This window comes from Euprymna scolopes, chromosome 22 (genome assembly GCF_053919585.1).
Source record: "Euprymna scolopes isolate OS-2025 chromosome 22, ASM5391958v1, whole genome shotgun sequence".
Classification (NCBI taxonomy): Eukaryota; Metazoa; Mollusca; class Cephalopoda; order Sepiida; family Sepiolidae; genus Euprymna; species Euprymna scolopes.
Window position 1 is genome coordinate 115,612,697 of NC_136503.1, and position 16,719 is coordinate 115,629,415.

At 31.6% G+C, this 16,719-nt stretch overlaps 1 protein-coding gene across 1 annotated transcript in view; it reads right to left on the bottom strand.

Annotated features, from left to right (window-relative positions):
- Nucleotides 1–16,719, bottom strand: part of LOC145243678 (putative aminopeptidase NPEPL1) — a 61,965-nt gene that overhangs the window by 1,726 nt on the left and 43,520 nt on the right. Inside the window, exons 8-12 of the mRNA XM_080106734.1 lie at nt 15,885–15,985; nt 12,138–12,192; nt 10,809–10,890; nt 4,972–5,135; nt 3,682–3,792 (exon numbers count right to left, since the gene is read on the bottom strand). Of these exons, the coding sequence (XP_079962860.1) occupies nt 3,682–3,792; nt 4,972–5,135; nt 10,809–10,890; nt 12,138–12,192; nt 15,885–15,985 (513 nt within the window). The remainder of the gene's footprint in view (nt 1–3,681; nt 3,793–4,971; nt 5,136–10,808; nt 10,891–12,137; nt 12,193–15,884; nt 15,986–16,719) is intronic.

A 16,719-nucleotide genomic window follows, 5' to 3' on the forward strand; every position in this document is an offset into this window, starting at 1 on the left:
TTTTCTTTAGAAAAAGTGGGCTAAATTACAGACCGCAACATTTCAAGAAATTCTGTAATTTCGCAACCATTTATTTATTTTTCAAGCTATTCTCATGAAACTTGACACTCTTACGTAAAATTGTGTGCTCTTTCTGATTATGCAGTCAAATCTGATGTCTCTCTTTACCATAAGCCATGAATTATAAATTCAGATGTACAAATTTCAATTTTTTTAAACTGGCGCATGGTATCATACAGTGGGTGTCTATTTATGAACAAAACTAAGTATTATAGTAGTGTTTAAATATAGCTTTATTACGAATAGGCATTTTCCTGCCTCCCCACCAAAGGAGAGCCTGATCTTGGGTGTAGTATTGAATGCCTAAAGAGCATTCATGGCCGGTATTTACTCCCCCTCAGAGAAAAAAAAAATTTAGTAGATATGAATTAATCTCAGAAATAAATCAAAGAAAATTTTTCATATAAATTTTCGATTTTTGTAAAAGATGAAAATTCCCATAGTCGACCAGAACTTATGCATTTTGGGACCAGTCCAATTTTCAATTTTGTAAAGCCTCTCTATCTGGCCCAAAATATACCCCTATTTTCTGAGATACAACCATAAATCGTACTTTACATGAATCCTTGATGTAGTTTTCACAGTACCAGGATACCAGGAATACTGATAAGCAACAACTATATATTCATCAGTTGATGGTAATTTTTTTCATTTCTATTCTGTTGTTTTACTGAAAATTCAATTATGTAAACAAAGAAACAAGACAATAATTTTTTACCTTGTTTCCACCTTAACATTTAAAATGATTACTTTAATAGGTTTTAAGGTATGCTGAAAACAAATATCACATTTAAATTTTCTGCAAATAAGTAGTTTTCTGGATATTAAGCAATATCATTTCTTATGTTATCGCTGGTGGCCATCTTGGTACACGCAATCGCAACTCTGAGGAACTATGCACAAACACGCATACCAAGATGGCCACCAGCAATAACTTAAGAAATGACATTGCTTAATATCCGGAAAGCTACTTATTTGTGGAAAATTTAAATGCAATATTCGTTTTCAGCATACTCGAAAATCTTTTAAAGGTAGTCATTTTAAAGAAAAATGTTAAGGTGGAAACAAGGTAAAAATTTACAAAATGCATCACAATGAAATTCTTTATCGAACCGCCTAATTCTATTCATATATTAATACGATAGCGTGTGTGTTCTTTTGTGTGTCATGCTTACATCTTTTTTTTCTTCCGAGTTGCTGTCGTTTTTGACCATCCATTTCTTGTAATAAATAATTTTACCAAGAATTCTTGGTCTTACATATACATATATATTTTTTCTTTATAAGTTTTGGTTTAGAGTAAAGCTGATGTATCAGTTATTTTAATATACTTTTTATTTTTGAAATCACAACTTTATAATATATAAAAATTGATAGAAAATTTACTATAATAATATATACAAAATCTGCATAAATTAAAATATATTTAAGCATATTTTACGACCGGGCTATGCTGGACGTCCCTGCTAGCTTAGATAAATACTTTTGCAGTTTTTCTTTTGGCCAAGATCAAAGTGTAGTATCTGTTCTTCAGATGCTGCACTTCCATTTCTTGTTCTCTTTCGGTGGAGGAGCAGTCCTTCACGACGGAGACAATTTTTTATTTTTGTACCTTTTCTCCACGTTAAAAAAAGACCCTGGTATCTAACTCTGTCCCGTGGGGAGGCATTGTAAATAGGTACAATAAATATTAGGGCGTCTCCAGTTACACTGAACATCCACAAAATGCCAACATCAATATATTACATATGAAAGAGTCCACTGTGGAATTTTCACAGGTCCCGCTAGTTATTATTATTTAAATATCCTCAGTTTAAAAAAAAATAAAAAAACAGGTTTGTTTTACAGATTCGAAAAAATGGTCTTGACAAGTTCAAAATAAATTCTAGTTTCACAATATCTTTTTTATTTAATTGTTAAGTGAAAGTACAGAATAGTTAACTGTCATTTAAAGTTAGTAGAAGGAAAGGAGAAAAAGAAAGAGAAAAAACAGATCAAACTAACAGAAGTCTTACCGCATGTGTGTCGGACGAGATTGGATGAAAGAGAGAGAGAAATCAAGATGGCGCCCATAGTTTTAAAAGGTGTGTTCTGGTGAAAGTCACGCAAAATCACACAAAATTACGCGGGAGACATGTATAAAAGGAGTTGACAGGTTAGGTCGGGGAGAGGCAGACATCTCAAACCTAGCAGTTGTTGGTTTGTAACGATGAATTCTTTTCTTTTATTTCTTTAATTTTGTTGTTCTAAACCAGGAACATTTCATTAACAAAAAAAACGCTTCCTTCCTTCCCCATGTTAAGAATGGGTTTCTAAATAATAACGTTATTATTTCAGCATGGTAGCATAAGTGCACAAGTACCTTTTATTTGTTATGTATTTGTTTTTTTTTGACCACTAAAAAACACAATTCTACCTTAAGTACAAATAAGTTAAACGAAAAACTTGGAAATAATTTTTTTTAATTGACGAACTCAGAATAAAAAAAATGACTAGTCTAGTAAGACAGTTTTCTATTTTTAAGAGGATACTTTAGTTAGCTCAGCACATGATGCGCTTAGCGATTGTTTTTCTGTAAGCAGATTTGATTTCTACAAAAAATAACATTTTAAAGAAAATTTTGTGTGATTAATAATTATCAAATAATATTATACATGAAAATAATTCTGAAACTTATCTATATGAAAATGGATGATATATACCGATTTATCTTATAAATTTTGAAATATTCTTTGTCAACCTTGCTCAGTCGTAACTTTGCTTCCTGTGGTCATAAGAATAAAAATCAAACACAAGTAGAGATGGACTTGTTTATATAGCCTGTAAAATTTCAGGCATATCCAATCAAATTTAACCCCGCACATATGTATCCAAACGTAACGTATAAAATGAAAACATTGAAAAAAGTGTTTCCTTTTTTGTTGTAATCATTTTTTTACCATTTTAAACTTGGAGCATAAAAACATTGAACGCATAAAAAAAAAAATAAATTAACACCATTGGAATGCTTATTTTATTCTCTTTCCATCAATCTGATTCTTTTAAAAATTGACCAACAAATAAAAAAGATATGACTTGTTGAAGCACATTAGGTATGTAATATTGCCGATGTCCACGAAAATACAGCATACGCTTGTAATGTTAATATTTCAAGAAACATTTAGTTGAACAACAAAAATGATGCCCTATCACCAGATTATGTAACAATTATTTTATGAATTATTATCAGGGTTAGGACAACAGCATATTCTCTTCGTTTTGACTCTCGAGTGTTTATCCATTTATATCTAATATGCTTTTATATAGAGTGATGTGGTTCTTGGTTGATTATAAGAATATTCTGGTGTCATAGCCCTAATTATTATGAATAAAATATTGCCAATCTCAAGTGCAGATCAGATCAAGCTTGGTTAACAACGCATGTCAGCTTGTATATTTTAATTCCGTAAAATACAAAATTTATGACGGCATATTTTCCAAAAACTACCATAGATATACTTACAAAGCTTATATATGTGGATTCAATATGAGCCCTAGCTGATTATGCTAAGAAAATATTTTTAATAAATAATGACTCCCTTGTAAAAAAAAAAAAAAAAAAAAAAAAAAAAAAATACTTACAGAATATACTGGGAAAGCCATGTCTATATGCAACCAGACACCTGAGAAGTCAAATCCTAAGCTGGAAGCTATAAATAGGCCAGCACATGACACCTGAGCATTGCTACGATCCTGAAACAAAATAAACAGAGTCATTTTTATTGATTTATTATCAGAATGAAGAACAAACGAAAAAATAAATGAATAATAAAATGTGGTGTCACCAACATCAGCTAATACCATACAAAATGTCCATGAAGGGTTTAGGATAATGGAAAGTTCAAAGATGGAAGGAACCGTACAGAACTCTACTGAAAAGATGAGAGTACTAGAATTCCGGCGAGACTTATTAGTCATCCCAATTAAAAAACAGCCACTCAATTTTTCACTTGTAACATTTGTTGAAATCTGGCTCCCATGTAAAGAGAAATTTTTGCAGGTGTCGAAAGAGTCAAATTATTTTAATCCATTTTACAGCTTCTAATGCTTAAGAATTTGCTTAATGTTTTTGTGGCTGTTAAGAATTCCCAATATATCAAAAAGTAAAATATAGAAAAATCTTTATGATGTACATACAAAAGGTCATATTCCAAAAATCACATAAATTGATCAAGTATTTAATTAGATTTACATAAAATTGTGTTTAATTTGTAGTTGTGCATAATTAGTAACATCAAGGCATGACTAATCTAAAAAATAAACTTGCTTATTTTTTTACAAAGATTTTTAATGAAAAAAAAAATGGTTCTGTCTTTAAGGAGTTCATTATGTAAATACAAATGCATCAATTTACTTTCTGCCTTAAGAGAGAATATTTGAAAAAAAATCATTTCTTTTTATATGAATCTAAAAATATATTTGCCAAAAATAACCTCGGCTGAAACTAAATTCATTTTACTGTTTATTTCAATAATACCGCAACAGATTTCTACAATATTTTGCACTGACAAACCCAGTAGTTCGTCTGTCAAAGTTGCTTTAATAGCAAATCAGCAACAGGAGCAAATAATTGTACATTATTTAGTTGTACAATTTTAGTAAAGCTCCTTATGTAAGACTAAATTTCGGCATGATTAAAATGTCTGATTTGACTCATGCTGATTCAAGCAACTTTACACATTGTTTCTATACGACAAACAGCTGGTACAGTCAGTCATACATTGATCAGACATAATTTTTGTCGTACATTTTTAGAAAAACCCTTGTAAATGTAATCAAAATAAATACAACTAATCTGAATATTAGAGAAATAAAAAAAAACTAAAAATTAAAAAATGAATACAAATAAAAAAATAAATAAAAAAAACTTACTGCTACAGAATTCTTCATATCTGCTAAAGCACTAGAAAATTCTCCAAAGTGTAGTTCAGGAGTATAGGGCATGGCGTGTACAAGGTCACCACTTATACGACCAGCTTTTAAGCAAGCTTGCTCCCAATTTTCATTGTTAGTCACAATCCCTGCATGAAAACGACCTAGAAAAGGAATTTTTTTTTTACAAATATGAGAAATTAAATATATATATATATATATATAAATGATTAAAAAATTTAGAAGTGTTTGAGAGTTTAAAACAATTGGTCAGTTGTTCATTGACATATTCAAGATTATCAGACAACCAATTTCACACATTTCTTTGAAGTCACGTGCACTTGTGAGAGAAAAAAAAAAAAAAAAAAAAACTGATCTTGGTTTTTGTCCAGAATTGACCTTATATTAAAAAACAATAAGAAAAATCTGTATGATGTATGTAGTTGTGATGAAACAAAATCATATTCCAAAAATCATGTAAATTGATCAAGTAATTTTATTTTCATAAAGAAAATTATTTTTAAGTGATTAATGGGAATTTGTAGGCATTACAACAGTTTTGAATTAGTATTATCATTCATCGGACTACTGTTCTCATCTTGAGTATGACTTTTCACAACGTTTCAGCTGATATAAACTCTGACCTTCTTCCGGTGTATCTTGTTGAACTCAGGAATGTTTCTGTTGAACTCTGAATTTGGACGGAATTTCAAGCGAAACCCTTTATTTACTTCACGGGGATAGCGTGCTTTTGTTTGGTCAGCTATGACTGGATAGAGGTCCTAAGTAATTCGCAAATGTATTTTTCGGTCGCCCACACCTTCAATCTTAAGAATATCACTTTATACAATTGATTTTTCCAAGTACTCTAACAACTGTGCCACGGGTGCATGTGGTGCAGTGGTTAGAGTCCAAATTCCCAAGTTCAACAAGATACACCTGAAGATGGTCGGCGGTTATATCGACCGAAACATTGTGAAAATCACAATCAAGATGAGAACAGTAGTCTGATGAATAAAAATATAACCAATCCTCATCTCAAAAATTCAGAAACGTTATTAATTTAACTCGCTTGTTTCTTGAGATTTTTTTCAAAATTGCGTACAAGACAGCCACTACTCCGATACTCATAAAACAAGATTTTCTTATTTAAAAATAATATTTTATCACTTTACATGATTTATGGAATGTGATATTTTTGCTTTGTCATAGATACATAAGATTTTTCTTTATTTTTATTTTTTAAATATAAGGGAATTCTGGACAAGAACTGATTATATAAACTAAATTTCATAATTTGTTTAATTTTATTTTCATAATAACTAGCGAGGGGTACCCGGCGTTGCCCGGGTGTTTGTAGGTGTGTGTGAAAAAAACCCGAAATGTGAAAAAAAAAACAGGTACGCGTTTTTGATTGACGTGACGGTGATAGGTATTCAGCAGTTAGCATTTTGTGCGGGACAGTTTTTAATGAGGTCAATAAATCGGTTTGTTTGTTTTTAAAAACCCGCTCCCTGTTTATTAGGGGGAGCGTCTCGTCTTGAAATGAAAGCTACCGTCTGATATGACGAAGTCGACATTGACCAAACGTTACTTAGCTCTCTAGAGACCACTAGCTTTCAGCCAGTGATTACAGTCGAGTTTCGCTTTTTATTTATACCAAAAACCGAATCTAATGCGTACCGATGCGGGAAATGTGGAATAATTAACGTTTGAAAGTCAATAAAATTAAATAGACAGGCAAGCTCCATGGTTAAGTGTGAGATATTACAATTTATAGATGATATAAAAAGTTTTAAGTTGTGAAGCGAGCGAGCGCTTCTCTGAAAGAAGCTTTTTGTGGATATCGAGGAAAAGCGTACATACATACATTTTCGCTTTTATATATATAGATGAATAGCTTCTTTTGAAATTTTGAAGATGAGGCTCAGACCTTCGGGTGCATCTTGTAAAATCTAGAATGTTTATGTCAAACTCAGAAATCTGTATGGCATTTTGAATTAAACTCTACTTAATCCACTCGAATGGCTTGTTTTTTTTTTTGTTTTTTTTTTCATCAACCATGACCTAGTAGAAGTCTTAAGTAATTCTAAGATAGTATCAGCATGATGCAACGAACTGGTAAATAACAATCTGTTCTAAGTGACAGTCTTAAGTGCAGGCAATACTAAGAATATAATTACGAATTACTTAAGACTTCTACCTGGTCGCGGAATGGAAGGTGTGCTAGTACTGTAAATTAAAGAGTTCCGTTTAAAGTTCCTTACAGATCCCCAAGTTCGAAAAACATTACTGAGTTTGACAAGAGATCGGAGGTTACATACATTGTATAAATAATAACTAAGATATCCAGTAGACCAAATAATCCAAAATGGCTTTTTTGACAATGGAAGAAATCTAAAAAATTCTGAAATTTTCTTAAGAAGCTTACTAGAAAAAAATGTAACCCATAACTCATAGAGAGAAAAGATTGCTATGGAAACTCAAAATAAACAGGGGTCTTAAGACACCTAAAGCAATCATTAATTAAAAAAAAAAAAAAAAAAAAAAAAAAAATGAATATAAAAACTTGTTTTATTCCCTTAAATTTAAGATCATAATAAAAACAACATTTGCATATTTATGGCTTGAAACAGATCTGTGAAATTTTCAAAATATAAATTTAAAAGCTGCTTTAAAGAACTATTTTATTTTCACTATATTTCCTATCATTCCATTAAAGTTCTCAATTAAAAACTGTTTCAAATAACACCATTTCATAATACCATATAAGAATATAACATGACCAGTTTGAAAAAAAAAACCAAAAAAAAAACCCAAAGAAACTGATTGCTCTGGGGCAAGCTGATCTACCCATTTCAAAAATAAATGGACTAACCCAGAGACAATAGTTATATTCAATAATTTTGTAGCAGTGATTCTTGGCAATCATTTGGCATTGAATTGAGATCACAGACACATGCCAGTCAAGGTTCCAATCTCAAAAATCAATCGGACAAAAACAGGGCTATTTCAGCGGCATTTTAACTGTTGAGTTCAAGCATTCGTCCTGTGTAGTCTTGTAATGACTTTCATTGTGTAATCCTAGGAGGTCCACTCTCCCAGACTTTTTATTATTTATTTTTTTTATTGTATTTTCATCCCAAACAAAGTACAGTGCCACTTTGATGTAGAGGGCTACTATCTGGGACATAATTTGCAAAGGTACTATGGTAGGGAGTTGAGCAGCAAGATATGTTTACATTACACTTGAACTTCTGCATGTCAGTAGTCAGAGAAGCAGGAACCCAGAAGGGAATTCCAAAGTCTAACAATTTTAGAGAAGAAGTTAAAGGTTTTCTTACATCTAGGGATTTCTACTGTGTAGGGGTGGGATTTTGCTGCTTGTGTTTGTCAGGGGGTATTTACATCGAGGGAGTTCAAGGACTTGTAATTCATCGGAGCACCTACTATTAAAATACTTGTAAAACATTCAGAGGGACGTAACATTTCGTCGATGGGACAGAGGTTGAAGCCTAGCTGACAGTGTGGGACCTATTAAGTTGGCCACTCTCTTTTGGACACTGTCTAAAAGGGAGAGACTAGTAGCAGTAGCACCGGCCCACATGTGGGAACAATACTCCATACATGGGTGAATGGAGGCCTTGTACACATACAGGATAGTTTCAGGTGATACATCATCTCTGCTTCCCCTATTTGCGATGGAGTAAGTTTGTTGCTAACTGGCTGATGCATCCAGTCTGAGGTATGGCAACAGGATGACCAAGCACTTTTTAAAAGGCGAGAGGAGCAGTTATGACTCCAGAGTCATGAGTAATGACTAATGCACTTTTTGTTAATTGTTGTTTGTTATTAGTGTTGTGGCTTGCAAAGCCACAACACTAATATTTATAACACGAAACAACTCTGATGAAATGATTTATAAAAAGATTTTTTTGCATCTCTTGTATTCGTTATCTATATATCTATAAAAGTGAAAGTGTCTGTCTGTGTACATTTTCCTACACAATAATTCTGTCAACTTTCAGTCTACAGTCTCGAAATTTGATATACAGGGTAGTGAGATTTGGGAAAATCTTTGTAATCGGTTTTCGGACAGAAATTTAGCTGTTAAGGGGTCAAAGTTCAACGATTTGACTTTTGAGAACTCTACCAAACTCCTCTGCCAATTTTGGGTATAAACAATTGAAATTTTAGATATAGGTTATGTCGACATGGATCTAACTTTATAATTTGATTTGAGCCCAAAACAATAAATGTTAAGGGGTCTCTATGAAATTACTAAAGACAATTTCTGGTCTAAACATTTGAAATTTTACATAAATGGTATTCAGAGATAGGGCAAGATTTTTAATCGGCTTGGATCGAACATTTAAGCTACAAATATATAAATCTATGTATGTATGTTTGCATGTCTGCCTAAAACTTTCGACAGAGGCGACAGATTTTCACAAGATTAGTATTGTTTTGAAGTTCGACCCTTCAGACGACAAATATTGAAAAATTGGCTAAAAACATTAATTTCTTCACCCTCAACTGGGCACTTTTCTACAGGGAGGGGTTGCTTTTTTCGCCAATATTTTCGAAAGTCATCCCCTCTTTTCGATTGTCTAGCTTTAATTTAAACCTACATCACTTCTGGTTTGGCAGTGGTTGTAACAGCAAAGACGTCATGTTTTTTTCACGTTCTTTTCCTTCTTCGTGGTATGGGTTCGAGCCTGCTTTCGTACTACCACTTTTTTTTTTTTTTTTTTTTTTGCTCAACGCACACCTCCGAACACCCGGGCAACACCAAGCACCCATGTTAGTTCGTAAATAAAAGAATACTCCAGGTTGTCCTTGTACATCTAAACAATATGATATAAATGCGGATGTACCTCAGGGGTCTATCCTTAGACTTTTTTATTATTCCTAATATTCATAAATGATCTCTGATAAAATTGTCGGAGATATTTGCTGATGACACTCTATAACAGGCACGAGAGGAAAAAGAATGAACACATATGGCAGAAACAATAGAGGAAAACCTCCGCACTCTAGTAGAATGGGGGAAAATAAATGAATGGTCATATTCAATAATGCAAAGACTAAGCTCGTTTCCTTCAATAATTGCAAAAAACCTTCTCAACCACCAATAGCTATGGCTAAAGATACATTACTTGTAAGTACTGCGTTCAAACTCTTCGGCTTAATGTTCACAGGGAACAAGAGTTAGAAAAAATACATTGAGAGTATTGCAAAGGCTGCTGCAAAGAAGGTTGGCTCTCTCTACCGTGCTAGAAAGTTACTTATGTCTGAAAGTATCCTGTACCTCTTTAAGAACACCATTCACCCATGTATGGAGTATTTTTGTCACATTTAGGCTGGTGCATCTGCTTCTAGTCTCTCACTCCTGGACAGGTTTCAAAAGAGTCGCCAACCTGAATTGTCATCTAAGCTTCAACCTCTGTCCCACTGACGAAATGTTGCATCCATCTGCCTGTTTTAGAAGTATTTTAATGGTGAATGCTCTGACGAACTACAAGCTCTTGTACCTCCCTTGATGTAAATACCCCCCCCCCCCGCCAAACCCGACAAGCAGCAAAGTCCCACCCCTACACAGTAGAGATCCCCAGATGTAAGAAAACCTACTCTAATAGTTTCGTCCCCAGAACTGCTAGACTCTGAAATTTTCTTCCTGTTTCCTGCTTCTCCAACTGTACTGACATGCAGAAGTTCAAGTGTAATGTGAACAGATATCTAGCTGCTGAACTCCCTACATCAAAATCGCCCTGTGCCTTGTTTGGGGTAAAAAAAAAAAAAAAAAAAAAAAAAAAAAAAAAAAAAAATATACTTACCAGTGGCCACACCTTGCGCTCCTGTTAATGTGGCAACATCTATCACTATGTCAGCTTTCAGGTCTTTCTGTGCATACGCCACCTGTAATCGAATGAATTACTTATGTAATAGATCCAACTAGTGTTGATTAGTACATAATTGTTAGCTTCTATAGACTCTGAGTAACTCGAGAATGAAAGCTGGTTGGAATGGTTAAGCGGTTGAAAGGCCACACGACTTGAAAACCGTATGTAGCATGAAAACAGAAATTAAAAGAAAGACAAGAGAGTAAGGAAATGATATAAGAGAGAAATAAGGATTGTAAAAATGTAAAGTTTGGGTGAAGAAGTGAATAACCAGGGATGAAAAAAATAAATATACAACAAATAAATGTTACCAAAGACAGGCTACTCTTCTACCTACTTGAATTAGTTTTTTTTTTTTTGTGTGTTTTAACTTATTTTAAGTGTTTTTTACTTAAAAAACTGCAGTGTAAAGTCTGTGGAGTTAAAAATGAAAAACAAAATAGTGATCTAATACGAACCATAATAGAGTCTCAATAATCGCTCAAATATCAAACAAAATACTGATAAAAACACGTAAAATAAACGTCACCAATCATGCAAAAATATAAATTTTCTACCAGTAATTTTATTTAATTTTCGATTTTTGAGCGATTATTGAAGATAGAGGATAGAATGAGACCACCTCCAACAATTGTACTGCCTTCTGTCGTAGCTGCTACCGGGAGCGGTGACAAGGCAAATCAGTTCCTTCACTTTTATTGTTCTTCAGTATCTCTATTGTGAAGCGATTTATTGAAATAAAATATAAGAAAAGGACATTATTGAAAAATATACAAGAAAAATTTAAATTATACAGATTAAAACAACACAATCTTTATTCACACTTTTAATAAAATAAAAAAAATAAGTTCTTATTTATTTGAAGTTTTATAAGAAATATGTTTACGAAATTATAAAAATAGGTTTTCAATAATTCTTAAAAAAATAAATAAATAAAAAAAAAAAATAATTTCAATACTTCTTAATTAAAATAAGACAAAAAAACTTTTTAATGATTATTAAATAAAAAAATAATGATTTGAAAAATGTAACAAATAATTACATACACAGGAGAGATATAGGTGTGAGAGAAAATAAAAAACGAAGGAACTGATTTGCTTTGTCAAAAGCTACACCAGAAGTTAGAAAGTACATTAGTTGATTACTATAACCAAGAACACAGACTAATCATTTGGATTTTTTCTTTTTACTCTTCAACAACGATGCTGACAACCAAGATGAGGGCAACACCTAAAACATAAAACTGCATTCAAAATTACTCACTCCATCGCTGAGAACCAATCTGCCTTCAGCATCTGTGTTATTAACTTCAACAGTTCTGAAAAAAAAAAAAAATAAATAATAAATAAATAAAAAAAAATTATATATAATTTTTTTTAAAATAAGCAAAAACAAAAAAACATCCATAGATTCAAAGTTGACATCCTGTACAAATTTGTGCAAACAAAATCATGCTAATGGTACAGTAATAATTGAATTTATTTTAAAATATTTTACCCAAGAGTTTTTTTTTTTTACCCACACTTCCCTTTATATTAAAAAACAAAAATAAAATAAAAATCTTTTATGTATATACCTGTGAAAAAATGAAAATATTATATTTAAAAAAATCATTTAAATTGATCAAGTAATAATATTTTTTAAATAAAAAAAGTATATTTTACGATTAACCAAAGATCGGCTGTCCTGGCTGCCATTTTGAAAATAATATAAAAATAACAAAGTGAAGTAACTCAACAATTAAAACTTTCAAGATTTATGTTGTAATGCTCGCATTTTCCCATTAATCATTAAAAATGATTTTCTTTAGAAAAGTGAAACTACTTCATCAATTTACATAATTTTTGGAATATGATATTTTCATTCAGTCACAGGGTTGTTTAATATAGGGGAAATTTTGGACAGAAACTATTTTACCTTTACATAAAGAGAGAATAATTTAGAGCAGAGATTTATTGGGGTGAAGGAGGGAGATGAGGAGGATGAGAATAGATTATACTAGCAATACACATGAAAAAATTGAAATAGCTTGAAATATTTCAATATTGGTATGCATAGAAAGAGCTTGATGAGCTAAGAAAGAATCTTTTTAAATTTTTTAAATCTGATTAAAATTAAGGAAGTTATGGCTATTTTTGTGCCTCACACGTTTGGATATTTTTCCCTCTTTAAGACCATATGCGTTTCGTCACATTTTTTACACTACTTTTTCAGTAAAAATGTCATATCTTTGTTAAAACACAAGACTAAGAAATGAAATTTACCATATAAGTGTATTTTTGTACAAGGAATCAGAATATGCAACTGAAAATCTCCCAAAGTTTATGGTTTCCAAATAATCTGCAGTAAATGTGCATAAATATGCAGCAATTCCTTAAAAATGCCATGTATCCATAAACAGAAAAGAAGTTGGAGAACTCAAAGTTGAATTGTAATGTGCTTTATGTACAAAAAACTTAAATCTAAACATAAGACCATTTAAAAATGAATATATTGCAATATTTCTTTGGTATTATTGTAGATTAACACCTTCTGTTTAACCCCACTCAACTCCTTCTGACCACCCCTCCAAAATGTGATTCTACCTTTTTAGGAAATTATGTATAAAATGCCATGAAAAACTTTAATGAAAGATAAACAAATTATTTTAGAATTGAATGTAAAATAATTTCCTATTACAGGTCATTCTAGCATTTTAGGGCAGTTAACTGTTTTTTTTTTTCTATGGGAAAATATGCATGCTTTTTTTTTTTTTTTTTTAAGATGATTATGTGTAGTTTTAAGAGGGTTTCTATGCAATGAGAATATGGGGAGGGTTGCCATTCGGACTTTGAATTAATTGTAGGGCTAAGGAAAATTATGTGTGAACATACTGAAAACTTGACAGAGACAAAGCTAACAAAAACAATATTAGAGGGGGGAGCGGTTAGTTTCACAAAAATTTAATGTAAAATAATTCATCATTTCCTGGCCGTTCTAGCATTTTAGGACAGTTAACCAATTTATTTTTATGTGTATTTTTCTTTAAGGAAGGATCTATTTTTTGTTTGTTTGTTTTAGATGCTTGTATGTGGCTTACAGAGGTATTTTGTTGGGGGGGGGGGGGGCTTGCCACTCGAACTTAGTGTTATTGTTAGGGTTAAAGAGTGTTTTAGGAGGAGACTTGCCACACATAATTTGTATTAGAGGTGAAGTTAAGAGAGCTTTTTTTTCAAAAAGAGCGTTCAAAAATTTGTTGATTTCTATTTTCGAGGTTGAAGGTGTTAATTCCATAGGCCGTTTATACTACGCTGGAGCAGGTTGTAAAAATATCTTTCGCTTAATAAGTAGAAAAAAAATAACGAAATAAAAAGCTTCCTAATTGTAGTTTGATGTGTTTTCTAACTGCTTTTAAAATTTCAAGAATATTGATATAGATTTTGAGGGTTTGTATTACTATACACATAGATTCGAAAAAGTTGTCAAAAAAACAAATATATAACAAATAAATGTTATCAAAAGCAAGTTACTTTTCTACCTAACTGGATAATTTTTTAGTGTTTTTATTTAATGTAACATGTTTATTCAGCTTGAAAACAGTGTTTACCGATGTTTTGGAAAATTTAAAATGGCGCCCGACTCTCTTGAAACGGTAAGTTTGGGGAAAAGAGTTAAAAATAAAAAAGTAGACAAAATACTGCTAGAAACTCGCTCAATATATGTTACCGTGACATAGGCTGACATATATTCGGTGAGTTTTTAACAGTATTTTGTATAGTTTTTTATTTTTAACTCCTTTTCTCAAACTTACCGTGTCAAAGAGAGTCGGGCCGGGCGCCATTTTTAATTTTCCACGGTAAACACTATATTTTTTTCGAGCTGAATAAACATGTTACATTGAATAAAAACACAAAAAATATATCCAGTTTGGTAGAAAAGTAACTTATCTTGCCTTTGATAACATTTGTTATATATTTGTTTTTTGACAACTTTTTCGAATCTATGTATAAACGAGATTTTGAAAAAAAAAACATTTGTGGCTGTTCGCAGTAAAACATTGTTTTAATTCGCTGTTCAAAAACTAATTTAAAGAATAAAAGTGCATGCAAGCTATATATCTACAAAAGTTTTTGTTTTTTTAACCATGTTTTTAAATTTGACGAGATTTGTGAGAAATTGCAACAGATTTATAATGCCGAATTGGTTAGGATTGTTGTTATTATATATTCTGAAAACCGAATAGTTCTAAACTAATGTTATTCTGATAACAAAATAGCTCTAATTAAACATAAGAACATTTATATTCATATTTTCATGTTTTTCTTAATTCGTTCTTGAATAAAAATTAAAGAACGCGTGTTTGTTTACAACTGTGCTATCGCTGATTCTACAGGCTGGAGCTGCTGCTGCTGCTGCTTAAACTTCATTTGACCAAATTCGATTAAAAAGAAACAATTTTTTTTTTCGGGTAGGTCCTTTTAAATTATCAATTACCGCGGTCCTACTCAACATAAAACAATACTTTTAATTGATAAAGATAGTAAAAAGATTGATTTACTTACTACTGGGTGTCCGAAGAATTTTTTTTTCAAAATGTTCAATACTCGTCATATTAAAATCTTATTTTTAACACGACAAAAAAAGAAATGGTCAAAAATATTTCGGACACTTGACAGTATTAAGATTAACACCTCTTCTAATTGGTTCCCAAATTTCATGACGAAATTCTTCATACAATCACGGTACGGACCTTTAGAAAACAGGGGGGGTCATTACAAAACCTTACCGAAAACGCCATTTTATGACGTTCCCATTTTTATCACTTTATTTGCTTAAAACTCTTAAAATATATAATGTACATTCATATTTATTAATTCATTTGAAAGTATACTCATTTCCGAACAAAACAGTAGTAATTTGAAGACTTGAAGTGCTTTGGTTTAAAAATATGGCTATTTTAGTAGAACTACCTTGAAATCTGTGATTATCCAAAGCGTTTTTTCGTCCGTGTGTATTACTAATTATACTAACCTTCCTGAATACAAACTGATGATGTCATCTGGACGGACGGCATCGGGACTCACAGCATTCTCAGCCAGACAAAAAAGTGCGTGCAAATTTTCAGTAAAACCCTTCAAAAATGAGAAAAAAATTAACAGAATTAGGACATGTAAAATTGGAAAAAATATTAAAAAAAAAAAAAAATAATTCTGGAATTACTTTGGGATTATCATTTCAGTGAAGCAATTTCCCCAAAGAAAACAGGTGCTTGTCTTTTTTTTTTTTTTTTTTCAAGTGAAACCATTATTATGTACTCACGTGTCAAAATTGGTATAAATTACAAAAAATGATCCAGTAGAACAATAATTACAAGTAAAAATAGAATTTGTCCAATTATCAAGTTTTATTAGGTTTTAATGTAAAAAAGTTGTACAACCAATTCAGTATGACTTATCTCCTTTCATTTAAATTAAAGGTTGGGCATTTTTAAACACAATATGTCAGAACGTGATTCTGGATAATTTTTTGTTAAAAATACATCAAACACTTCTTCTAGTGCATTACTTTTTGTGATTTAAAAAAAATTTATAATAGTTTTGACATGACAAGTAAGTGCGTGATGTTTTCACTACATCTATAAATCATATTTGATACAAATAAACATCAGTCTATGCCCAACTTATCCACCATGTTTAGTTTTGTTTTATCACAATTCAACGAGATGCAGAAATTCTTTGGTAGATGTGATCCTGAATGAGTTTCATACTTAACAGACCATATACCTTTCTTGGTTATCTAGCATATTTCCTGAGGAATTTCATTGTCTTCTGCTGTTTTCTAGATGGCGACAGCTGATTTGGCGCCC